Genomic DNA, 23,986 nt, shown 5'->3' with positions numbered 1-23,986 from the left:
GTCCCTGGAGGAGGGGCACCGCCTGGAGCCACTTCCTTCGCTGGGAGAGACCTCGCAGTTCCCTATCTGTCACCTCCCTGACTCACCCTGAGTCATCGCCGGCCCAGGCCCCGGGGCGCTGGGGCCCATCCGTCTCTGACTTCGCGGGCTGTGCCCCGTGCCAGGTCATCCTGCTGTGGCCAGGCTGGAATCTGGTTCCCTAACTGGGTGGCAACCTCATGCCTCCCGAGCCAGGGCCCGATCTGGGCCTCAGCGGCTCCGTCTGTGGAATGGGACTAAAGGCCAGGATCCAGCCACACATCCAGCAGGGACCTCGGTCCGGTTCTGGAGGCTGAGGTCAGGATCCCGGAGCCGGAAGGAGGTGGCTCCGGACTCCTCGGGGTCCTCCCTGTAGACGCATCGCCCCCTCTCTGCCTCCATCTCTCAGCGCGTCCCCCCGCGTCTCTGTCTCCGGCCAGAGCCTGGGGCCTGGTGTGACCTCCGTCCACGGTGACTCGACTTCCAGGCCCGGGGCACAGTCCCCGGCCCAGGAAGCAGGACCGGAGCCATCGCACCGAGTCAGCGTGGCTTTCTGGCCTGGGCAGGAGGATGCGCATTTGGGAGGCTTCTGGAAAGTTCACGGACCCCGTGCCTCCACATGGGGACCCTGGTGGGCCTGCCACACCGGTGCTGGGCAGAGCAGGGGTCTGTGGCCGTGTGAGCTGCTGGTGGTCACAGGAGCCAGGAACCGAGTCCTGTGGGGATGGCGGTGTGACCCCCTCCTCCCGCCCGCCGTTAGCCTCTGTGGTGTCTACATTATCCTGAGAGCAGGGACCACAGCTTGCAAAGGCGCCTTGCCCCTACCTCTCCTGCCTGCCGCCTCATCCCAGGGAAGCGGGAGGGCCAGGGCAGTGGGATGAGCAGATGGACAGGCCTCCCGAGAAGCCACTGCCCAGCCTGCCAGGAGGCCCGGCTGCTCGCCAAGCTGGCTGAGCCGGCTGAGCCGGGCGCAGTGGGGCCCGGGAGCCCGGTTCTCACACGCAGATCCAGAAGTAATGCCCCAGGGTGGTGAGGAGCCAGAGCCAACAGACACACCTACGGACCCGGTGCGAGAGGGCGCCCAGGGCCAGGCACCACAGCGTCTTCAGTGCCCCCGTGTCGGGGCTCCCACCTGCACTGGAACGGGCATGGGGCTGCCCAATGGGGAGCGCTGGCTGCGGAGCCCCACCATCTGTGGCCGGCCCTCCCTGGCAGAGGCCTGAGTTCCCGGCCCGAGGGTGCCAGGCTTCCTTTCCCTCAGTCTGGACAGAGACTACACCTTTCCGGAAGGGAGGGCCAGGGCGGGGCTCCGGCTGCCCTCAGGCCCTTACCGCCTTCCACGGTAAGGGCCTCATCGCTCTCCCCTTCCACGAGGAGCATATGGGTGCACAGAGAGGGGTGTCACTTGCCCAGACCCACAGCTCAGGGGACCCGCCAGGTCTGGATCTAGATGGTCCGTATTTTACAGACGGTCACTGGGCGCCTGGGCCAGCCCGGCCGCTGCGGGCCGACCCCACAGAAGCTTAATGAACGTGCAATAGTGGATCCAACGAGCTCGGGCTCCGGCCCGGGGTGCGGGGTGCAGGTGTGGGGTGAGGGGGGCCGGCAGCCGGCGTTCAGAGCCCCGTCCCCATCCGCGGGCGGGGAGAGGGCACTGGTTCTCCCCTCTTTCCTGCCCAGCGCCCCTCGGCTGGGGCGGGGAGGGAGGAGTCCTGGTGGGCGGGGCCTAACACAACGTGCCAATAGCGACGTGGGGGCGGAGTCAGAGAGCCGGGCCCTGAGGGCGGCGGACCAATGGCGGAGTTGGGGGCGGAGTCGGAGAGCCGCGGGGGCGGGCCCGGAGGACGGCGGACCAATGGCGGGATGGGGGGCGGAGTCGGAGAGCCGCGGGGGCGGGCCCGGGGGGCGGCGGGCCAATGGCGGGGCGGGGGCGGGCCGGCGGCGGCGGGCGGGGGCGCGCGGAGGCGGCGGCGGCGGCGAACAAAGAGGCGGCGGGCGCGGGCGGCCGAGCGGAGCCGAGCGCCGACGAGCACCGCCGAGCCGGGCCGACCGGGCCGGGCCGGGCCCAGGGGCGCGCGGGCGATGCGGGCGAGCGGGTCGGAGTCGGCGGGCCCCTGAACCCCCCGCCCGGGCCGGCGAGCAGCGCGCGGCGGCCGCGTGTGGGCGGCGTCGGGCCGCCATGGCCGGGGTCAGCTACGCGGCGCCCTGGTGGGTGAGCCTCCTGCACCGGCTGCCGCACCTGAGCCTGCGCTGGGAGCCCACCGGCAGCCAGTTCCGGCCCGAGGACCCCGACTACCAGCAGGTGCCCGGGCCGGGCGGGGGCGCGGGCGGGCGGGCGCCGGGTCACGGCCCTTCCCTCGGAGGTCCGGGCCCCCTCCCCCATCGGCGCGGCCGGCCCCCTCCTCCTCCCCGGCCGCCAGCCCTCCCCGAAGGCCGCCCCTCCGGCATCAGGCTGCCCCCCGGCGTGAGGGTCTCCCCGGGTCACTCCTTTCCGGCATCAGGACCCCCTGCCCCCACCGAGGGTGCGGGCCTCCTGCAGCCTGGCTTCCCTTCTGGGGTCACTTAGGCCCTCTTCCGGGCCTCCGTGGAGCCCCTCCGCCAGCTGTCAGCGCCTGCCAGGCCCCTGTCCGTCCCGGGGCAGAGGCCCCGCCCAGGGGACCCGCGGTGGTCAGCGCGGTGCGTGCTGAGGGTCGCCCTGCAGCCGGCGCAGGCCCGGGACCCAGGACCAGGCCGTGGCTGTGCCTTCCGGCCCGGATCCCGGTTCCAGCCCCGAGGACCCGGCGCCCGGTCACCTGGAACCCCTCAGGCCACGTCTGACAATCATTGCACAGCCCCGGGGTGGGGGCATCGACTTGGCTCGTCCAGACGGCGGAGAGTCCGGTGCCCCGTGGACCGTGTCCCTCCCCACCTGGGCCGAACTCCTCTCCGTGGCAGAGAGCCAGCCGCGAGGGCGAGGATGCTGTGGACACCCTGGCGCCGGCCCCGCTGAGCGGGTTAGGAAGGGGCGAGGGGCTGGCCCGCAGGCCCGAGGCAGCTGAAACCAGCGCCGCATTCTGGAGGCCCAGCCCGGGGCCTGCAGGGACCCTGAGCACTGGCTCTGCCTCACCGGCCCGGGGGCTCTCACCGGCCCGGGGCTCTGCCTCACCCGCCCTGGGGGCTGTGCGTCCACAGGCCAGGGGCTGGGCCTGGCCTGAGGCGCCGGTTCCCTGCCACCCGCCGTTCTGGGGCACCTGGGCTGTCGGCGGCCGAGCTGTCCTGCCGGCCGTGAGCTGCCACCTCTGCACGCCGCCAACCACGCTTGGCCTGGCCGCCTGGCTCCTGCTCTCGGGGTCCCCCCCCCCCCGTGCCAGCTGGGATTCCAGGACACCGGTAGAGAGTGAGGGGGGCACACACCTGGGGCGCTGGAGGCCCCCTGGGCACAGCCTGGCGCCTGCAGGCCCTTTGCCCCCGGAGGACCCTGCCCGTGGGCAGCCCCCGAGCCTGTCCGCTCCGTGTGGGAGGCTCTGACTCACTCCCTCCGCCCCCTCTCGGAGGAGCGGAGTGAGCGCTGAATAATTCACGGGGTGGAAACCGGCGTCTGCATCCCTCCGCCCCCCCCCCCCCTGGTGCGGCGCCGAGCAGGCCTGGGGCGGCTGCCTCTGCCTCGAGCGGTGCCCCGGACAGGTGCCCGGCCCACCCGAAGGCCGGCTCTGCTCCCGGGCGGGGGCAGTGGGCTGCCCTGGCCACGGCGAAGCCCTCCTGGCCGGCCAGGGGAAGGCGGGCCTGGCTGGAGGGGTGGCCGGGGAGACCGGCCTGGGCCCTCCTTTGCTGTCTCCTGTCCCCCACCCGCTGTGGGGAGCCAGGGGGAACCCCCCTGGAAAGCCCGGGGCTCCCCGTTTTTGGAACGCTGTGGGGGGACATCTGTCACCAGCCCTTGGCCACAACAGCCGGGGAGGTGAGGACTCCATTGCACAGATGAGCAAACTGAGGTGCAGAGCGGAGGCTGGCCCGGGGTCACGAGGTGAGCTGGTACTCTCTGCCCTTGTCAGCTCAGGGGCTCTGGAAGCTCCACACGGATGGAGAAACGGTACGGCCTGGTGTCAGTGCTGTGGGGAGTCAGGCAGGGCCTGGGGGACTCGGGGGTCAGGGAGACTATGCACGGCCAGCAGCCTGGGACCTTCCTGGAGCCCAGCCTGCAGTGGGCACTCTGGGCCATCTTCCAGGCCAGACGGTGGCCTTGCCTCAGGTTTGCCCAGTGTGTGTGTGGAGGGGGGGCGGAGATTGGGGAGGTGGGGGCTTTCTTAATAAGAGCCTGGGTACTGGATGCTTCCTGCAAGGCCCTAAACATGGGCCGTAGCTGTGAGAGGCCTTAGGGAAGAGGGCTCCGGGCAGGGGCACAGCATGTGCAAAGGCCCTGAGGCAGGGAAGCCCGAGCCTCGGCCCCGAGGAAGTGTCCGCGCACGCCACCTGGGAGGACAGAATGGCCCCCGAGAGGGGTCTGAGACCGCGGGGTCTCCCCCAGAACCCAGCGCCGGGTTTAATGCGATTCAGGCCAGGCCAGCCCTGCCTGCAGCAGCTCGGTGGCTGAGGGTCCTGTCCGAGGGGTGGGGCTGGCCCCGGTGCCACCCTCGCGCTGGCGGGAAGGAGACGCTCCGGTTAGACAGCGGCATTCGTCCCCTCTCCTCGTTTACGAGAGGGAGACACGTCCTCGGAGCATCTGGAAAACAGGAGCGAGCTGGAGAGAAAACAGGCCCCTCCCCCAGGACTCCATCCGCACACTCGCCCTGGGGGCGGGAGGGGGGAGCGGAGACTGGCATCACCCTGCCCTCTGTCACCTCCGTGAAGCGTCACGTGCTGGGGACCGTGTCCGTGGTCCTTGGTTCCGGGGGCGTGGCCTGGGTCTGGGGCAGTCCGGTTCCGAGCGCCAGAGCCCCTGGGCCTGGGCAGCATCCACAGCGCCCCTGCACGGACAGCTCACACGCTTGGTTTGGGGTGCGGGCCCATGCCTGGGCGGGGCCAGGGAGCCCCGGGCCCAGTGGCTCTGCCTGCGCCCCTCCCGCTCAGTGTCCAGGTTCCGGGGAGAATCCCGATGGCTGAGCTGGGGTCTGGGCAGCAGAGGGCTGGCTGCTGTGCCTCCGCCACCAGCTGCCCCGCTGAGGGGTCAGTGTGGGCCGGACCGAGTCCCCGCCCGGCGAGCTGCGGGGTCTGCACCACAGCTCTGGTCAGGCCCTCGCTCCCGGTTGTGAGGGTCTGAGGCCGGGACGGCTCTGGGGCGGACGCTGGGGTGGGGCAGCAGCCGTGGGAGCCAGGCGGGTGCTCAGGCTCTGGGTGCCCTGACCTCGGGCCCTCTGCCGGAGAGGCACGTCAGGCCACGGGCACCGGCATCAGCGAGCGGGAGACGTGGCAGGCTCCTTGCTGGCCGGGCACTGCCCTGCCCGTGGACTCAGCCCTGAGCAGCTTCTGAGTCCGGGGGGGGGGGGGGCGGGGAGGACCACCTGGCCCTTTGCCTGGCCCCCTCCCCCAGGCAGCTCTGCTGGAGAAGAGGAACCGAACCTGCAGACAGAGGGTCACCACGGGGGAAGTGCCCCACGTGGTCCCCGAGGAGTTGGGGCCCAGGACAGGGGGACAGAGGTCCCTCCTAGGTCTGCTCCTGGCCCCCGGGGGCTCCGTGGCAGGCAGACACCTGCTGGGCCGCGGGTGCCCCTGTCGGGCATGGGAACGGGAGGGCTGTGGTGGGCCTGGGACAAGGCCAGGCCTCCAGGCCAAGGCCCCTGTGCCAGCTGGCCACAAGGCCACGCTTGTCCTGTGTGGAGCCAGGGAGGGCACCTGGCCGTGGGGCGTGCCCTCAAGAAGCAGGGCGTGTGGAGCCATGGCGTGCCAGGGCCACAGGTGGGGGGCCTCTGTGAGCTCCCTCTCCACCCCCTTGCCCAAGGCCTGGGCTCCGTGTGCCCAGAGTGGATGGGGCACCCGTGTGTGTGAGCATGCACACCGTGCCCCCTCCACCCTCAGTGCTCCCCTCCTGCTCAGGAGGCTGGGTGAGGCCTGGTCCCTGGGGGAGGGCAGGGGTGCCAGCATGGCCAGGCCTGTCCTTTGTTGACCTAGAATCGTCCGTGATCGGCAAACTGCGGCTCTCGAGCCACACGTGGCTCTCGGCCCGTTGAGTGTGGCTCTTCCACAAAATACCACGGCCTGGGTGAGTCTATGTTGAAGAAGAGGCGTTAGAAGAAGTTTAAGTTTAAAAAAACGTGGCTTTCCAAAGAAATGTCAACATTGTGCTGTTGATATTTGGCTCTGCTGACTGATGAGTTTGCCGACCACCGACCTAGGGCCCCAAAGTCTCAGGGACCACTTCTGCCTCCGAGAAGGGCGGCTGCCCGCTCTGGCCCTGACTGGTGCGGGGCCTCATCTTCCTGGTGGAGGCCAGCCCTGAGGCCGCCGGCCCCCGGAGGGGTGCAGAGGCGCTCACAGCCGTGGTGGAGGCAGCGGGGTTTCTGGGCGGCACTAGAGCAGTGACCGGAAGAGCCGCACACGCCCAGGTGCGGGTCTGGGGTGTGTGCGCGGCCTCCGCATTTCCTCCACGTGTTCTGGCTGCAGGGGAGGGGTGCTGGGCCTGTGTGACTGGTCAGAGCCCCCCGAACCCTGGGCTCGGTCCCGTGGCTCCTGGCGGGGAGGTGAGCGTGGTGTGTGCCGAGCGGAGAGGACGTGAGCCCAGCCGGTGTCTGCCCGGCTGGCTCGGACCTTGGACCTCGGTCCTCGGCCCTCAGCCCCCAGTGGGGAGGGCGGGAGGGATTGGACAGAGAGCGGGGCCCCTCGCAGGCTCCCGCAGGGCCACGAGCTCACCGGCATGGAATTCGAGAAACCCAAGCCCGCTCCATGGAAATGTGTTTTTAATTTCTGGCCGGCATCTGGGAGCCCCAGCCAAGCCTGTGTGAGGGGCGGGGGCTGTGGCCGCGGCCGTGCGGCCAGCTTGCACCCCTCGTCTGGGCCTGGGCCCTCAGCGTGCACCCTCGGCTGGCATGGGAAGTGGGTGCCTCCCCGTCCGGTGGTCTGGAGCGCAGGGAGCGGTGGGTGCCGAGGCAGAGAGCCAGCCCTAGGGGGGTCGGCCGCTCTGGGCCATGCGCCTTCCCAGCAGGCGGCCGGGCACAGGGGGTTCAGCCCAGCGCCCACCCCCCTCTCCTCACCGCACACCCAGGGCTGCAGCAGGACTTGGGGGCTCCTATGGATGCCCTGACCCCGTCTTCCCAAGAAGGAGACGGCGCTGGGGCCCATTGCTCCCCCACATCTGTCTGCCCCGCCCACTCCCGACAGCCCCCACTGCCCCTGGTACTGCGGGCGCAGGTCTGCAGCGGGGCCTCGGCCCACACTGTCCCCCTCATGGTGCCCCCCTGGCACCCACTGACACCCCTGACGCTTCTGCACCCGGTCCTTCTGAGCCTCCGGCCTGCACTGCGGGCTCTGGAGATGCTGCCCCCAGCACAGCTGTCTGTGCCCCGTGGCCCCAGTGCCCGGCCTCAGCCTCCTGTCCCGCCAGCGAGGCCAGCGTGTGTGGCGGGCACTGAGGGCCCCGGCCCCTCTGAGGCCTCCCTGTCCCACCTGTCGGGAGCGGGGACCCGGCCAAGGTGGCAGGGCTCCTGCCAGAGGCGCCGCCGCCACCCCGGCTGTGCCTGGGGGAGTCCCCTGCCCTCCAGCTGCTGGTGTCCGCGGCGCCCGCACGAGGCTGGCCAGGGGGTCAGGCTGCGGCCGGGCAGCAGGGTCTGGGGCGTGTCCTCTGGGCTGGGTCAGGTCCCTGTGAGGTCTCCAGGCAGAGGCTGCGGACGGCCGGGCAGAGGCAGAGCCGGTGCCAGGAGCTGTGGGGGTACCTGTGCAGTGTGTGACGTGCTCCCCGCAGGGGCACATGGAGGTGCTGGGCGGGCCGTGCGTGGCGCTGGTGGTCCGGGGCATTTTGGGGTGGCTGTGCTGGCGCTGAGCTGCCCCTCTGCACCGGGGGCTCCCACACGGTATCTGACCGGCCTGTTCGGGCCAAGGAGGAGCGGCTGGCGGGCCCAGCTCGAGGCCGCGACCTCCCACGGCCTCTGGCACCGTGCCCTTGGGTGGCACCGTGTTAGTAAGGTTCGGCGCCCGGCTCCCCCCCTCGTGGGGCTGGCGTGGGGCCCCTGCACCCAGGCTGCCAGCAAGCTTGGGGCTCAGCCAGGACACCCCCTCCCACCCGTGGGGCTGCCTCCCACAGGACGGCACTGCCCGGGCCCTTCCCGCCGGCTCCCTGCCAGGCCGGTGGGGCCGTGGGGCGCGGGGAGAGTGTGGCTCGGGGCAGGGCCGGCTCCTGGATACGCTTCGTGGGGGGCGGGGGCTGCAGGGGCCGCGAAGGCCGCGTGGTCCAGGCTGGAGACAGAGCGGGAGGGCCGGGGGCGCTGTACTGCCGTGTCCGTCCGCGCCGAGCCCGGGCACTCCTGGCGCTGCGGGTGGCGGGGAGCCAGCGCTGTGGCCGGCGGTCAGGACGTGGCCCAAGCATCTCGCCTCGCTGACCGGGCGCTGACATCACTCCATCTCTGACCGACGGAAAATTCCGTGTGGTCAGAGCCAGATGCTGAGCAGACAGTCCTCTTTCTGAATGGGCCTGGGAAGCCGGAGCGGGTGGGGGGGGGGCGGGGCCGGGGAAGCCTCGCAAGCTGATCCCTGGGGCTCTGCCTCGGAACTGGGCAGAGCCACGCGTGGCACTGGGCCCGGGGACTGGAGGACAGGCGGGGACGGGAGGACAGGGGGACAGGGGGGACAGGCGGGGACAGGGGGACAGGAGGCCAGGCAGGGACCGGAGGACAGGTAGGGACAGGCGGGGACGGGAGGACAGGGGGACAGGCAGGGACAGGGGGACAGGCAGGGACAGGGGGACAGGTAGGGACAGGGGTCAGGGGGACAGGTGGGGACGGGAGGACAGGCGGGGACGGAAGGACAGGCGGGACAGGGGGACAGGCGGGGACGGAAGGACAGGCGGGACAGGGGGACAGGTGGGGACGGGAGGACAGGCGGGACAGGGGGACAGGGGGACAGGTGGGGACGGGAGGACAGGCGGGGACGGAAGGACAGGCGGGACAGGGGGACAGGTGGGGACGGGAGGACAGGCGGGACAGGGGGACAGGGGGACAGGTGGGGATGGGAGGACAGGCGGGACAGGGGGACAGGTGGGGACGGGAGGACAGGCGGGACAGGGGGACAGGGGGACAGGTGGGGATGGGAGGACAGGGGGGACGGGGACAGGCAAGCTGGTCTCCGTGCTGGCTGGGACCTGGGTTCCCTCCTTTCCTCCCGTTGGCCTTCCAGAGCTGCCCAGGGCCACACTGGCCATCACTGTCCTGGCGTTAAGGTTCCCGGAGGAAGCTGCCCCGTCTGTCAAAGCTCAGGGTGGGGTCCTGGGCCCGCGTTTCTGAGCACCCTGTGTGCCAGGCTGCAAAGGAGCCTCCTGAGGCTTCCCAGCATCCCCCGGGGGACGGGGGCAGAGGGCAGGCCAGGGGGTGAGCGGGGTCCCTGTCGGCAGGCAGGCAGACGGGGGCGCAGACCCTGGCTCCGTGTGCGGGGCGGGGCTCCCCTGCCCTGCCGCTGCCTCCCGCGCTGGAGGAACCCCCGCCCTCAGGTGCCCCCTCGGAGCCCAGGCCACCCTCTCACTCTCAGGGCACAGGCCCCACCTGGACCAGCTCCCTGGCGCAGGGAGGCCTGTCCCCCGGGGTGGGCGTGTCCTCCCCCTCGGCCTCTGACGAGTGTGTGATGCCCAGGTCCACCCTCGCCCACCATCCCTGAGAGCTTACAGCCACGACCTCAGGGCACCTCCTCTATGTGCATGTGTGAACATGGGGTGTGTGTGTGATAGACACGTGTGGGTGTGAACATGCGGGGGCCTGCACATGTGGATGTGGGTGTGCTCACACTGACCTTGTCGGTGATCTGCCTGGGCGCCCTCCCCGCAGCCAGGGGGGCCCTGACTTCGGGGGCTCCCCAGGAAAAAGCCTTTCCACACGAGCTCATCCAGCCTGAGGAGCACCCCTGCAGGGATGCCCCCCTCCCTCCACTGTGCGGAGGTCAGTCAGACCCCCTCGCCTCCAGGCAGGCGGCGGAGCCCCCTGAACCTGGCACCCTGGCTCCCTGAGGGCTGACCCCCCCGGGGCCTGGGTTTGGGTGCTGTGGGCCCTCTCCCTGCCGCCCGATCTCCACGGCAGGGCCTGCCCGGAGGCCTCCACGCCCGCAGGAGGGAGCTGCTCACCGGTTTCTGTTTTGTGTTTTAATTATAGCGTAGCTCGTGTTTGTGGCTTTAAAAAAAGAGAGAAAACCCCAAAAGAACAGCCCACAACAGCAGAGCGGAGTGAATCAGAGCCGGAGAGGGAGGTCCAGGCGCCGCTGCCCGGGGGAGGCAGGCCTGGCACCTCCCGGACGGAGCCCACAGAGCCGGTGCCAGGAGCCCTCCGGCCAGTGATGCTATCTCGCCTCCGCCCTCATCCGGCAGAGGGAGTGGGTGGTCCCGGCGCCGCCAGGGGGCGATCGGCGCTCTGTCCGGCCAGCTCCCGCCCCCCGCGCCTCCTCGCCGCTGTCTCTGCTCTGGGAGCAGCCTGGTTCTGGGGGTGGGGGTGTCCGGTGCAGAGCTCGGGAGGGACCAGGTGGCTGACCGGCCGGACGGGCTTTGGCTGTGAGAGGGAGGCTTCTCTCGGAGCCCGGCCCCGGGCGGTGGCTGTCCTGCCCTTGGCCTCTGACCCTATGAGATGGTCCAGCTGAGCATGAGGGTAGACCCGGGGGACCCACAAGAGGGCGCTTTTCCGAGCCCCCCAACGTTCGCCGACTCCCCACGCTGGGCAGTGCTGGGGGGAGGGTGGTGCCTGATTCCTGGCCGTCTCCCCGTGACCTTGGGCAAGCTCCGCCCCCATCCTTGGAGGCCCCCCGGACACACGAATGCCCCGAGGGACCTCGAGAGCCTGGGCTGAGAGGTGGCTCTGGCGCTCGCCCGCTCCCCACCCCTCCCCGTCCAGCTGGTGGGCAGGGGCAGTGGGGCCCACGGGGCCTGCCGGCTCTCTCTGGTGCAAGGCAGTGGGTGGCTGCACGCTCGCCCACGGTGCCCACTGCTTGCTGGGCGGCAGGGGCAGCCTGTGGGAAGGGCTGGTGCAGCCTGGACTGCTACCCTCGTGGTGCCCCGGCCTTCCCCAACCAGTGCCTCCTCCCCCTGCTGCCTGGCAACGGTCTCCCGGGAGACAGCGGCTGGCAGGGCTGGGATGCTGCAGTCCCAGGGGCCCTGCTGGGGGCAGGCGGACCTGGGTGTCCCACCCCACAGCTCCCAGGCTCAGGCCCGGGGCACCCCTCTGAGGGGGGGAGGGTGCTCCAGGGGCCTCCTGAGGCAGCTGTGATGGTGCCTGCGGGGGCACCTCCCGTGAGGGGCACAGCCCTGCACCCCAGAAGTTCGTACCTTCTCCCAAGTTCTCTCTCAGCGAAATGGGGTGAAGGGGCCAATGGCGCTCTGTGCCTCCTCCCCCTCCCCCGAGGAGGGCCGGCCGCTTCCCTGGGGGCCAGCCTCCGGGACAGGAGGGAGCCCCGGACAAGGTGGGCTCCGGGGCTCCAAGGTCTGAAGAGGCGGCTGGCCCGGAGCAGGCGGAGGGGGAGGGTGGGCGGTGCCAGCAGCACCCCCCCAGGCCCTGTGTGCGCGGGTCCTGCCGCAGACAGGCGGGGTTCCCGGCTGTGCCTGCCTCTGGGAGACCTGCCCTCGGGCCCCCCGCCACCCACCCAGCGCCGCCTCAGGCTCGGCGGGGGGACCCTGCTCAGCGGCTGTCTTGGTGCTGGTGCCCCGGAGGCGGAGGCCCCCTGGGGCGGGTGCAAGGCTGGGAAGGGTCTAGTACGGGGTTCCCAGACCTGGGCGACCACGGGCCCTGCCCGAGGGGGTGGGGCTCTCTGGGAGCCTGGCCCGGCCCGGGCTGAGCGAGGGGCGGTTGGTGGGCGGCGGGAGCCCTCACCGCGGCCCCCCCCCCCCCCGCAGGCGCTGCTGCTGCTCGGGGCCGCCGCGCTGGCCTGCCTGGCCCTGGACCTGCTCTTCCTGCTGCTCTACTCCTTCTGGCTGTGCTGCCGCCGGCGCAAGACCGAGGACCACCTGGACGCCGACTGCTGCTGCACCGCCTGGTGCGTCATCATCGCCACGCTGGTGTGCAGGTGAGGGCGGCGCCTGGGCTGGGGGCGGGGCCATGTGCGTCATCGCCACGCTGGTGTGCAGGTGAGGAGGGGCGGGGCCTGCCTGGGGGCGGGGCCTGGTGCGTCGTCATCGCCACGCTGGTGTGCAGGTGAGGGCGGCGCCTGGGCTGGGGGCGGGGCCATGTGCGTCATCGCCACACTGGTGTGCAGGTGAGGGCGGGGGCCAGGACTGGGGGCGGGGCCTAGCTGGGAGGGGAGGGGCCTTCCGGGGCGGGGCCTTGTGCGTCATCGCCACGCTGGTGTGCAGGTGAGGGGGCGGGGCCTGCGGGGAGGGGAAGGGCCTCCCGCGCCTCACGGGCCTCCCTGTCCCAGCGCCGGCATCGCCGTGGGCTTCTACGGCAACGGGGAGACCAGCGACGGCGTCCACCGGGCCACCTACTCGCTCCGCCACGCCAACCGCACGGTGGCGGGGGTCCAGGACCGCGTGAGTGCTGCGAGGGCGGGGGGGGGCGGTCCTGGCTCCCGGGGCTCACGGCTCCCCGTGGGCAGCGCAGGTGTGGGACCCGCGGGGAGGGGTGGAGGCGGTGGGTGGGGACAGGGCGGCTCACGGCTCCCGCTCCCCGCGCAGGTGTGGGACACGGCGGCCGCCCTGAACCTCACGGCGGAGCCCGGCCTGCAGAGCCTGGAGCAGCAGCTGGCCGCCCGGCCCGAGCCCCTGCGCGCGGTGCGGCGGCTGCAGGGCCTGCTGGGCGCGCTGCTGGGCTACACGGCCGCCATCCCCTTCTGGAGGAACGCCGCCGTGTCCCTGGAGGCGCTGGCCGAGCGGGCGGACCTCTACGACTGGTACAGGTGCGCGGCCCGCCCTCTCCTGCCCGCCGGTTTCTCCGCCAGGGCCCCCCACAGCTCCCAGCTCCAGGGCCCCGCCCCCCAGGCCTCCTCCAGGCCCTGGGTTGTGGGGTTGGAGGGTTGGGTCTGCGGCAGCTGCTCTGGCAGGAGGCCCAGGGGGCACCCTGAGCATCGGCCTGCAGGCCACATTGCCCAGAAAGGGCCCTCTGGGCTGGCTGTCAGCCTGGCTCTGCTGGATGCCAGCCAGCCCTGCCCAGTCCCCGTCCTTACCCGCCCCCAGCCCCGACCCCGCAGCCCACACCCCACACCCCCGTCCTCCTTCCGTCCCGCAGGTGGCTGGGCTACCTGGGCCTGCTGCTGCTGGACGTGGCCATCTGCCTGCTGGTGCTGGTCGGCCTCATCCGCAGCTCCAAGGGCACCCTCGTCGGGTGAGTCCCCCTGGGTCAGCCCCCCTCGCCCTCCTTCCTCACGGGGCAGGCACAGGTCTGCCTGGGGAGGAGCCACAGGCCCGGTGTGGGCGGGACCGGGGTGCCCTCACCGGGGGTGCTGATTGGCTGTCGTTGCCCAGGGTCTGCCTGCTGGGCGTCCTGGCGCTGATCGTCAGCTGGGGCGCGCTGGGCGTGGAGCTGGCCGCGGCCGTGGTGAGTGGCGGCGGATCCGTCTGCTGGGCCATCATGGGGGGCACACTTCTCGCCCCTCCCCCTCCCGTGGGTCGTGAGCGCCCCAAGGGGCGGGTCCTGTCCTTGGCTCGCGAGTCAGGCCCCCAGGGCCAGAGGCCGGGGGTCCTACAGCCTGTTCAGGGGGTGCGGTGACCAGGCTCTGCTCGAGAGTGGAGGGTTGGGGGGCCTAGCTTGGTAACCCCACTTTCCTTGCCTGCGTCCCCCCAGGGCTCCAGTGACTTCTGTGTGGATCCCGACACCTACGTGACCAGGATGGTGGAGGAGCACGAGGTGCTGAGCGGAGGTGAGCCTGCGGCCGCGCCTGACGGGCACCGGGGCGGGGCGGGGAGGCCCACCGGAGCGAGGCCGACCTCCTGGCCCTGACGGACCCGGGTCCAGGTGTGGGTCCGGGTCTGGGTGTGGGTCCGGGTGTGGGTCCGGGTCTGGGTGTGGGTCCGGGTCCGGGTGTGGGTCTGGGTGTGGGTCCGGGTCCGGGTGCGGGTCCGGGTGTGGGTCCGGGTTCGGGTCCGGGTGTGGGTCTGGGTGTGGGTCCGGGTCCGGGTGCGGGTCCGGGTGTGGGTCCGGGTGTGGGTCCAGGTGTGGGTCCGGGTTCGGGTCTGGGTGTGGGTCCAGGTCCGGGTGTGTGTCCGGGTGTGGGTCCGGGTGTGGGGAGGCAGGAACAGGAAGCCAGTGGTGAGCTGTGTCACCGTGGGTGGCAGACTGTGGACGGAGGACAGGCGCTGTGGTCCGGCGGTGATGGGGAGGGGCGAGGGGAGCGGTGACAGGGAGCGGGTGAGGATAGCTGCTCAGGCACGCAGTCGGGGGGGGGGCCTGCGAAGAGGCAGCATTAAAACAGCGGGAGAGGCGGTGTCTGCAGCCGCCCCGAGGCGAGAATGGACCTGCTGAGAGGAGAGGGGGCGGTGTGACCTGAGCCCGGAGGTGCCTCTGGCCGGAGGGTGGGGAGCAGGGGGGTGGCTGCCTCTCGGCTGCTGGTGCGGCCTCAGGAGGAGCGGCGGGGATGGGGCCCTGGCCTGCAGGCCAGGGACGGGGCTGGAGCGTGTCCTGCTGCTGCACGCACACGCGTGGAGCCTACGGGCGGGCGGAGGGCGTGGAGCTGGAGGACTTCCCAGGGGCGGGGGCGGGGGGGGCAGAGCGTGGGGGGCAGAGCGTGGGGTGCTGAGTGGCCCTCATGGGACTGTCCTGCCCTCCCTGTGCCCAGAAAGGCCCAGGGCCCATGAGGCTGGGCTAAGTACCGTTTCTGCCTCAGCTGGGGCGCCCCTGGGGGGCGTCTGGTCTGTGCGGGTCGGAGGGCCGATGGCAGCGGCCTTGGTGCCCCCGCCCGGCCTCCTGCTCGGCCCTGGGTGAGCAGCCCCCTCCTGGGGCCCCGGCGGGGTGGGAGCCTCCGGGCTCAGCATCAGCCTGCCAAACCCAGACCAGCGGGGCCAGTGGGTGCAGCCAGCCCTGCCCCCCTCCTGGCTGGGCCCAAGCCCCAGGAAGGGGCACCTACAGCCAGTGTCCCTGTTCGGGGCCAGACCTGACCCCCCGCCCCAGGGGCTTGTGAGAGGGCCAGGCAGCAGGGGGGTGGCAGGCGGGCAGCAGGGGGTGGCAGGCGGGCAGCAGGGGGTGGCAGGCGGGCAGCAGGGAGGTGGCAGGCGGGCAGCAGGAGGGTGGCAGGCGGGGGGCTGGTCCGGGCTCTCCCGGGCTGCAGCAGGCTCGGTCTGCTGGGCGTGCAGGTCAGGACGGAGGGAGGCCCTTTAGAGGCTGCTTAAAGGGGTGGGACAGGCAGGCCGCCTGTGCGCTGGGCCCTCAGCTGGGACTTGGCCGCGTGCCTTTCTCTTTGGGTGACGCTGGCCTCGGGTCTCCCTGAGCGGTGCTCCCGCCCCCAGTTCCGTCTGCTGCCCCAGAGGAGGGGGTGCGTGCTGCCCCTCGTGCCTCGCGTGGGGCACTCCGGGCAGAGGGTCTGGGTGCCCCGGGCTCCCTGGAGGCCACACCCACCCTCACCCGTGAACGTGGGCACTCACCCCAGGGCTCAGACAGACCGACACCCAGGCCATGCCCACCACGTGGACCTGCAGATACGCACACACGTGCAGTGCATGTGCACCCACAGAAGGCAGTGTGCACGTAGATATGCACACAGATGTGTCTGTGCACACATGTGTGCTCATGTGAGCACCTCGTAGCCGCGCGCACACAGGCAGGGACGGGGCAGTCGCTGAGCCGCCAGCCTCTCTCCGCAGACACCCTGCAGTACTACCTGGCCTGCTCGCCCCGCGCCGCCAGCCCCTTCCAGCAGGTGAGAGCTCGCTGCCCCCCCCCCCCCCCCCCCGCCGCCGGGAGGCCGCCCTGGGCACCACCCGCCCTCGTCTGAATGTCCGCAGCCCCGGCCACGCTCAGCCTCTGACCCCGGGCCGTGGGCAGGCGGCTGGGCGAACCCCGGGCCGTTGTCACTAAGAGCCCCTGTGGGGTGCCTGCTGGCGCGCCCACCCCTGGGACCCACTCCGGGGCCAGCCCTAAGGGCACACCAGCGGGTGGGCGTGGCTGGGCCGGCAGCCTCGTCCAGGAGGGTGCTGCGTCCCCCCCGGGGTAACTGGGCCTGAGCAGGCGGGTCTGAGGGGCACCTGGGGCTCCCCACGACCGGAGCCCCTGCCTTAAAGAGGCTGTGCTGCTGGGCCCGGGCACCTGGGCCCCTGCGGCCGGGGACGGCGCCCGCCAGTGCCCCTCGGGCCCCGAGTGGGCAGGGCCGCGGCGGGGGGAGGGGGACACGCTTCTGGCTGCTGCCACGCCGCTCCCTCGCAGACACTGTCGGGCAGCCACAAGGCGCTGGTGGAAATGCAGGACATCGTGGCCGAGCTCCTGAGGACCGTCCCGCGGGAGCACCCGGGCACCAAGGTGAGGTCCCCGCCGGTCACCCCTCCGTCCTTCAAAAGCTCCCGCTTCTTACTTTAAAGGTCACATGAATTCTCCGTATTTAAAAAGTGAGGGAACGGACCAGACCTGCCGTGGTGTGTCTCCGGGGGCGTCCCAGGGACAGACTGTGCTCTCCGGTGCCCCGGCTCCGCCTAGGACACGCACACACACGCGTGCACACAGTCGCAGCCCACCCCGCCTCCCGCCTCCCCTCCTGGTGTTTGTACCTGAGTGGGGAGGTCAGTGGGCCGGCTGCTTGGGTTTCCTCACAGCCACCGGGCGGCTCAGACATCGGCGGCTCCGGCCACCGTCAGGTGTGTCTGTCTGTCTACTTGGCACGCAGACCCGTCACAGTGCGGGCACACAACGGAGACGCACACCAACAGAGACGCACACAGCACAGATACAACAAGGCAGACACTGCAATGCACACAACACAGACAATGCAACACGCACAGCGCACACACCACAGTGTAGACGCACAACAACAGAGACGCACACAGCACAGATACAACAGCACAGACACTGCAGTGCACACGGCACAGACAGCAACGCAGACACGCCACGCAGACGCACTGCAGCCCAGTCGCACGACCGGGCTCGCTCTGCGCCGTGTTTTCGGGAACGTGTGCTATTTGAAAGGTTGTAGAAACCTTCCTTCCTTTAACTGTTCCTGGAATTGCAACCTTTAAAAGAGCCGGCCACGTCAGGAGAGCGGGTGTCTGTCCCTCCTGCCACGGGAAAGGACCACGTAGCGGTGGCCGCTGTGACAGGCTTCTGCGGTCTGCCCCACAGCCGGCCGAGGGCTCTGGGGACGCGGTTTCTAGAAGCCCAGGACCCCGAGGCCCATGCCGAGCCACAGGCTGAGGGCGACCTGGAGGCCGGGGGTGGGGTGGGGACCTGGGTCTCCCCCTTTGACCGCGTGCTGACCCGGCGGCGTGTGCCCCCAGGACCCTCTGCTCCGCGTGCAGGAGGCGCTGAACGGCACGGAGGTGAACCTGCAGCACCTCACGGCGCTGGTGGACTGCCGCAGCCTGCACCTGGTGAGCCCGGGGCCGGGAGGGCGGGGGCAGCCCCGTCTGGAGGCCAGCTCCCTGGGCCAGGCCGGCAGCGTGTCCGCTCACCGGCCTCCGTCTCCGGCCTCAGGACTACGTGCAGGCGCTGACCGGCCTCTGCTACGACGGCGTCGAGGGCCTCATCTACCTGGCCCTCTTCTCCTTCGTCACCGCCCTCATGTTCAGCTCCATCGTCTGCAGTGTCCCCCACACCTGGCAGCACAAAAGGTGAGGCCCGAGGCCCCAGGCCACAGCTCCCCACCCGGCCTCACTGGCCCCGCCCCGCACTGGCCCCGCCCCGCACTGGCCCCAGCCCCGCCCTGCAGTGGCCCCGCACTGGCCCCCACCTCGCACTGGCCCCGCCCTGCACTGGGCCCTGCCCCGCACTGGCCCCTCCCTGCAGTGTCCCCGCCCCTGCACTGGCCCCGCCCTGCACTGGCCCCGCCCCTGCACTGGCCCCGCCCTGCACTGGCCACTCCAGGGAACCGCCTTCCCACAGCCCGTCCCCCTCCCCGTGCAGACATGCAGGGTTTGGCTGCGGGGCCCACCTGGCTGCTGTGGGGTCTCAAGCTGTGCAGGGGGGGCCTCTGGCAGCCCTGCCTCAGTTTCCCCAGTCAGCACTGGGTCGGGTGGTGTATCGGGTGTTGGCCCTTCCTCCTTGGGCCCCCAGGGCTTACCTCCCACCTCCCGCCTGGGGGCCGTGACTGCTCTCGGGGGGCCGGCAGCTTGGATGGTGATCCCTCGGTCAGAACTCTTCCGCTGACCCTCTCTGTTCTCTGTTGAGGCGACGCTGGTGCTGGTGCTGATGATGGGGGTAGAGATGGTGGTGATGGTGTGATAGTGATGGTGATGGTGGTAGTGATGATGGGGGTAGAGATAGTGGTGGTGGTGGTGATGGTGCTGGTGTGATAGTGATGGTGCTGGTGGTAGTGATGGTGCTGGTGCTAGTGATGATGGCGGCAGAGATGGTGGTGATGGTGGTGGTGGTGGTGCTGGTGCTGGTGGTAGTGATGATGGGGGTAGAGATGGTGGTAATGATGATGGTGTGATAGTGATGAGATGGTGATGATGATGGTGATGGTGGTGGTGATGGTGATGGTGATGGTGTGATAGTGATGATAGGGGTAGAGATGGTGGTGATGGTGATGGTGTGATAGTGATGAGATGGTGATGGTGATGGTGGTGGTGATGGTGATGGTGTGATAGTGATGATAGGGGTAAAAGATGGTGGTGATGTTGATGGTGTGATAGTGATGAGATGGTGATGGTGGTGGTGATGGTGATGGTGTGATAGTGATGATAGGGGTAGAGATGGTGGTGATGGTGTGATAGTGATGAGATGGTGATGATGATGGTGGTGGTGGTGGTGGTGGTGGTGGTGATGGTGATAGTGATGATGGGGGTAGAGATGGTGGTGATGGTGATGGTGTGATAGTGATGAGTGGCGTAGAGATGGTGATGATGGTGGTGGTGGTGATGGTGTGATAGTGGTGAGTGGCGTAGAGATGGTGGTGGTGATGGTGGTGGTGGTGGTGGTGGTGATGGTGATAGTGATGATGGGGGTAGAGATGGTGGTGATGGTGATGGTGTGATAGTGGTGAGTGGCGTAGAGATGGTGGTGATGGTGGTGGTGATGATGATAGTGATGATGGGGGTAGAGATGGTGGTGATGGTGATGGTGTGATAGTGGTGAGTGGCGTAGAGATGGTGGTGGTGATGGTGGTGGTGATGATGATAGTGATGATGGGGGTAGAGATGGTGGTGATGGTGATGGTGTGATAGTGGTGAGTGGCGTAGAGATGGTGATGATGATGGTGGTCGTGGTGGTGGTGGTGGTGATGGTGATAGTGATGATGGGGGTAGAGATGGTGATGGTGATGATGGTGGTGGTGGTGGTGGTGATGATGGGGGTAGAGATGGTGATGGTGGTGGTGGTGGTGATGGTGATGGTGATGGAGACGGGGTGGTTGCTCCTGCTCCCTCTTTGCACGGGTGGACGGTCCCCGTGCCTGCGCAGGCCGAGTCAGGGCCTGGTTCCCGTCGCGCACCCGCAGCCCGTGGTGTGTGGGTGCCCAGCCGGGATGGGGCCAGCGGCGCCGGCACAGAGCCGGCCCGCGGTCGGTGGGGCGCCCGGGCTCAGCCTGAGCGGTCTGGCCCCTCCCCCCGCAGAGGCCCCGAGGAGGACGGGGAGGAGGAGGCGGCCGCGGGGCCGCGGCAGGCCCACGACAGCCTGTACCGCGTGCACATGCCCAGCCTGTACAGCTGCGGCAGCAGCTACGGCAGTGAGGCCAGCCTCCCGGCCGCCGCCCACACCGTCAGCAACGCCCCCGTCACCGAGTACATGTGAGTCCGCGGGCCCGAGGGCGCTGTGGGCGGGCCGTGGGGGGCCGTGCGGAGAGCAGGGACTGTCCGCGGGGGCCACGGAGGCGGTCAGATGGAGGAAGGGCCCAGGCCTGGCCACATGGTGGGTGGCAGGCGGGCACCTTGGGCCCACCCTGAGCCCTGGTCATGTGCTGGGCTCACGGCTCCCCAGGCCCTCGCGAGCCGAGCCAGGCGCATCCAGGGAGGGTGTGCCCGCCCTGCTGGCATCAGGATGGGAGGGCGCAGAGCAGGGGACACACCGCAGGCTCGGACGGGCCCTCGGGCTCCGAGCTGGGCCAGGGCCGCGGTCACTCAGCCCCTCTCCTTGCCCCTCAGGAGCCAGAATGCCAACTTCCAGAACCCCCGCTGCGAGAACACGCCCCTCATCGGGCGCGAGTCCCCGCCGCCCTCGGTAAGTGCCGGAGCGGGTGGGGGCCGGCAGCGGTGGGCGGGGGCTCACAGCGCCAGAGTGGGCGGCCGGGCCCCGCTTCTCTCCTCCCACCTGACCTCTTCTTTCCTCTTTGTAACTCTGAGCTCCCCCGTTCCGGGCCCTGGCCGGTGCAGCCTGGCCTGGGTCCCCTCGGCCCTCAGGCTGAGACGTGGAAAAGGGGGCACGCGGTTTGTGCCAAAGAGACGGGCTCGGAGAGCAGCCGGCGGCTTCCTGGCAGCGGCGGCTGCAGGGCAGGTGCCAGAGCGGCGAGCGCTTTGCCGGGGACATCCCTGCCCACGTGTGCGGGGGCCCCTGTGCCCGGCCGCTCAGAGCTGGCCTGGGGACCGGGCACCGCGGGGTGGACACGTCCCAGTGCCCGCTCACCGCCCTCCGGCCCCGTGGCCTCTGGCCGGCCCACGCCTGGCGTTGAGGCCGCACTCTCTGTCTCTCTCTCCCGCACCCCACCCCTCCTGGGCCCGCCCTCCCAGCGATATCTGGCTGCCCTGGACTCGGGCAGCCCCACGGGCTGGCAGTTTAAGCCCCTGGACAGTGCCTGACCGAGGTGGTGGCGTGCCCTCAGCGACAGGTACTGACCCGCCTGGGTCCCCCGCCCTGTGCTCCGCCCCCACTGCCCGTGCCTCACGCCCTCTGCTCACAGCTGGCGGGCCTGGGCTGTTCCAGATCAGGGCGGGGGCGTGAGGCCTCTGGTGCTGGCCGCGACCGTCACTCGCCTCGGTACACTGAGCCCCCCACCCCCGCCCGGCTACAGGCGGCCACACCCCCCGTCCCCTCCCAGCAAGGAGGCCTGACCCCGGGCCCTGGGCACGCTGCGCTGGGTCCCAGGGCGTCCACGGCCTGGCCCTCGCGAGGCCCCTGCACGTTCAAGTGCACCGGGTGGTGGGCGGCTGCAAGCTGCTCCCGGCGTCCCGAGCTGAGCACCCGCATGGCTGCGCCCGGCCTCGCTGCATGTCCCGGAACGCACGCCTGGCGCCCGGCTCCTCCCGGGTCCCCCGGCCCCGCTGGGCACTGCAGCCTGCTCCCCGCCAGCACGTCCGGGCCTCTCGGGACAGGACGCTGGCCCCAGAGCGGGGCCTGGGCGGGCAGCGTGTGGCCATGGCATCAGCGCCGGGCTCGGGGGCACCCACGGCCTGTGGCACGTGCCTGGGCGTTTGCCCCGCCCCCGGGCGTGTGACCTTTATACCCGCCTGGTCTTCACACACGCCACCTCCACATGTGTGTGAGCACGTACACGCAGGCACACGCACCCGCACACGCACACACGCCCATGTACACGCACCCACTGAGACGGGCGGCTGAGACTGCGGCTCTCCCGCCCCGGCCGCCTCGGTGCCTGCGCCTGTGCCCGCGCCCAGGGAGGCCGGAGCGGGCAGCCCCTCCGCCCGCAGCCCGCCCGCCCGAGCTCTGCTGGAATGGCTGACCGGGACCCTCAGCCTGCGGGAGAGGCCGGCTCGTGGGTGGCCTGTGGCGCCCGGCATGGAGCCTCTGGGCGCTGGTGAGGGTGCGGAGCTCTGCCTGGCACAGCGCCCGCATGCCCGGTCCAGCCTGGGCCCTCGGCGGCTCAGGGTCCTGGTGCCGGGCCAGCAGCCCCTCCCGAGCCCGCCCCCAGGGCTGCCAGTCACGCTGTCCTGGTCTGTCCTGCCGCCTGCCCCAGGGGTGCTCCCGCCTGGCCCCCAGGCCTTGCCCGCCGGCCCACACCCTCACTCGCCTCCTGTCTCCCGCAGTACACGTCCAGCATGAGAGCCAAATACCTCGCCACGAGCCAGCCGCGGCCCGACTCCAGCGGCAGCGGCCACTAGACGCCGGCAGCCACGCCCACGTGCCAACCGGCCTGCTCCTCCCCCAGGCCAGCCGCTCGGACGCCCGGGCGCCCCCTCTTCCTGCAGGGACCCTGCCGGTGGAGACGAGGAAGCTCTGAGCTCACCCTGACCGCGGGGTCCATGCCTGGACACAGAGCGCTGTGGACGCCAGGGCCCTGCGGCCCCATCTCCCCCTTCCCCTTCCCCTAAGGATTCGTCCGCAGAGCCCGCTCCGGGCCAGCGGCAGCCCCTGGGGCTCGGACCCTGTGGACCTGCGCCTCCAGCTCAGCCTCCCCGCCCTGACGCCTGGTCACTCGCTGCCTCTGCCCAGCGCCTGCTCCTCTGCGCGTCTCCCCCTTTCTCCTTGACCGCAGGCCCCTCCCGCCCGTCGCTGAGCCTCTGCGCCACCCTCTCCGCCTCCACCAGCCTCGCTCTCTCCCTCAGCTCCTGCCGCCCGAGGACAGCCGGTCGCCAGCCTGGCTGCTCACTGAGGTGCCAAACCCCTCCCCAGGCCTGGCACCTGTTCCGGTCCATTTGCACTAACTACTCTCCTCATCTCTAGGGCACGTGGCCACTCAGTCCTTCCCGGTCCCCTCACCCGCAGGTGCCGCGTCTGGAGCCGGCCTCAGCGGGGGTGGGGGAGTTCACCCCAATTGCCTGTGAATGAGCCCTCGGCCCTGCCCCGGGACTAACCACTAACCTCACCTCCCCCCCCCCCCCCCCCCGGTGCTGCGGCCCAGCCGGCCGGTGTGAGCCGAGCGCGGGGGCCCAGCGGGGCCCGGCTGAGCAGCGGCCTCTCGGGGCGCTCGCTGCGGAGCCCTGGAGCCCCTGCCGGCAGGTGCTGCCCGGGAGCTGTGGTCTGTCAGACCAGGGTCCCTGCGGCCTCGGTCTCCCTACCTGTGAAGTGGTGCTTCTGGCTTCAGTGCAGTGTTTGCTGCCTGCCAGGGAGGGCGGCCCCAGGGCAGCACGCGAGTGCCGGCCAGGGCCGCCTGGCAGCGAGCGAGGCCCAGCCGCTGGCCGGGCGTTACGGACTGTGGGCCCCGCTCCAGAGGCCCCTCCCCGGAACCTCCTCTCTGTGCTGGTGTCTGGGACCAAAGCGGGAGGATGGCCCCCGGGCAGCCTCTCAGGAAGGGCGCCCTGGGCCCCCGGGCGCGGTGAACCTCACTGTCCAGCGTGCTCCAGGCCCCGCCCTCCCCCTCCCCCCTCCCCTCCCCCGTCCCCCCTCCCCTCCGGTCAGGAGGGGCCCAGCAGTCCTGCTCGGCTCTGGCCGTGTCCTCCGCTGCTGGGGCCACTGCTGTGAGCCCCCCCCACACCATGTGACTGGGCAGCGGAGCAGCGCCCGCCGGACCTGGGCCCCGGAAGGCTGGGTGGGCGCGGGTGGGCGCTGGCCTGACCCGAGGCCGGTCCCGGGAAGCGGGGCTTCGGCTCTGAGCTCCGTGCGCGGCGCAGGGGCCACGTTCTGGGGTCTCTTCCTGCCCCTGCATTGGCCTCCGCACCCACTCCCACTCCGCTCCTGTACCCGTAGGTCAGGGCCTCAGGCCCCACTGCATCTTGGGGGGCAGGCCGTGACCCCGTGGGGGGCAGGGAGGCCGCAAAGCCCCACAGGCTCGGCCCTCCGGCTGGTGAGCGGAGGCGGTGTGGGCCACCCCCTCCCCATGTCACTATGCAATCCCTCCAGCACCAGCCCCGGCCCCGAGGGAGGGGGGTCGGGAAGGGAGCCCCCTGGGGTCCGTGGAGCCCGTGGCCTGTCCTGTGCACATG

At 70.8% G+C, this 23,986-nt stretch overlaps 1 protein-coding gene across 2 annotated transcripts; it reads left to right on the top strand.

Annotated features, from left to right (window-relative positions):
* Nucleotides 1-1,964: 1,964 nt before the first annotated feature.
* On the top strand, nt 1,965-23,914 carry TTYH3 (tweety family member 3). Of its 2 annotated transcripts, XM_084886182.1 has the most exons (15): nt 1,965-2,320; nt 11,999-12,168; nt 12,520-12,631; nt 12,776-12,996; nt 13,326-13,421; nt 13,562-13,634; nt 13,881-13,956; nt 15,893-15,948; nt 16,452-16,544; nt 17,513-17,605; nt 17,709-17,845; nt 19,787-19,960; nt 20,315-20,390; nt 20,897-20,994; nt 22,151-23,914. In XM_084886182.1, exons 1-14 carry the CDS (start codon nt 2,198-2,200, stop codon nt 20,963-20,965), a joined length of 1,569 nt encoding a protein of 522 aa, XP_084742308.1. In that variant the 5' UTR covers nt 1,965-2,197; the 3' UTR covers nt 20,966-20,994; nt 22,151-23,914. The 2 variants fall into 2 exon arrangements, with proteins under 2 accessions (XP_084742308.1, XP_084742307.1); XM_084886181.1 differs by lacking the exon at nt 20,897-20,994 and having other exon boundaries at nt 1,966-2,320.
* Nucleotides 23,915-23,986: the final 72 nt, after the last annotated feature.

The sequence above is a fragment of the Pipistrellus hanaki genome, assembly GCF_964339955.1.
Source record: "Pipistrellus hanaki genome assembly, chromosome: 5".
Taxonomy (NCBI): Eukaryota; Metazoa; Chordata; class Mammalia; order Chiroptera; family Vespertilionidae; genus Pipistrellus; species Pipistrellus hanaki.
The sequence above is the reverse complement of the archived record's forward strand: the minus strand, read 5'-3'. Positions and strand labels throughout refer to the sequence as shown.

Coding starts and splice junctions, on each gene's coding strand:
- TTYH3 (XM_084886181.1), top strand. CDS start 2,198: ATGGCCGGGGTCAGCTACGCGGCGCCCTGGTGGGTGAGCCTCCTGCAC. Junction 12,169..12,519: donor ATCGCCACGCTGGTGTGCAG/GTGAGGGCGGCG, acceptor TCCCTGTCCCAG/CGCCGGCATCGCCGTGGGCT. Junction 19,961..20,314: donor GCCCCCGTCACCGAGTACAT/GTGAGTCCGCGG, acceptor CTTGCCCCTCAG/GAGCCAGAATGCCAACTTCC.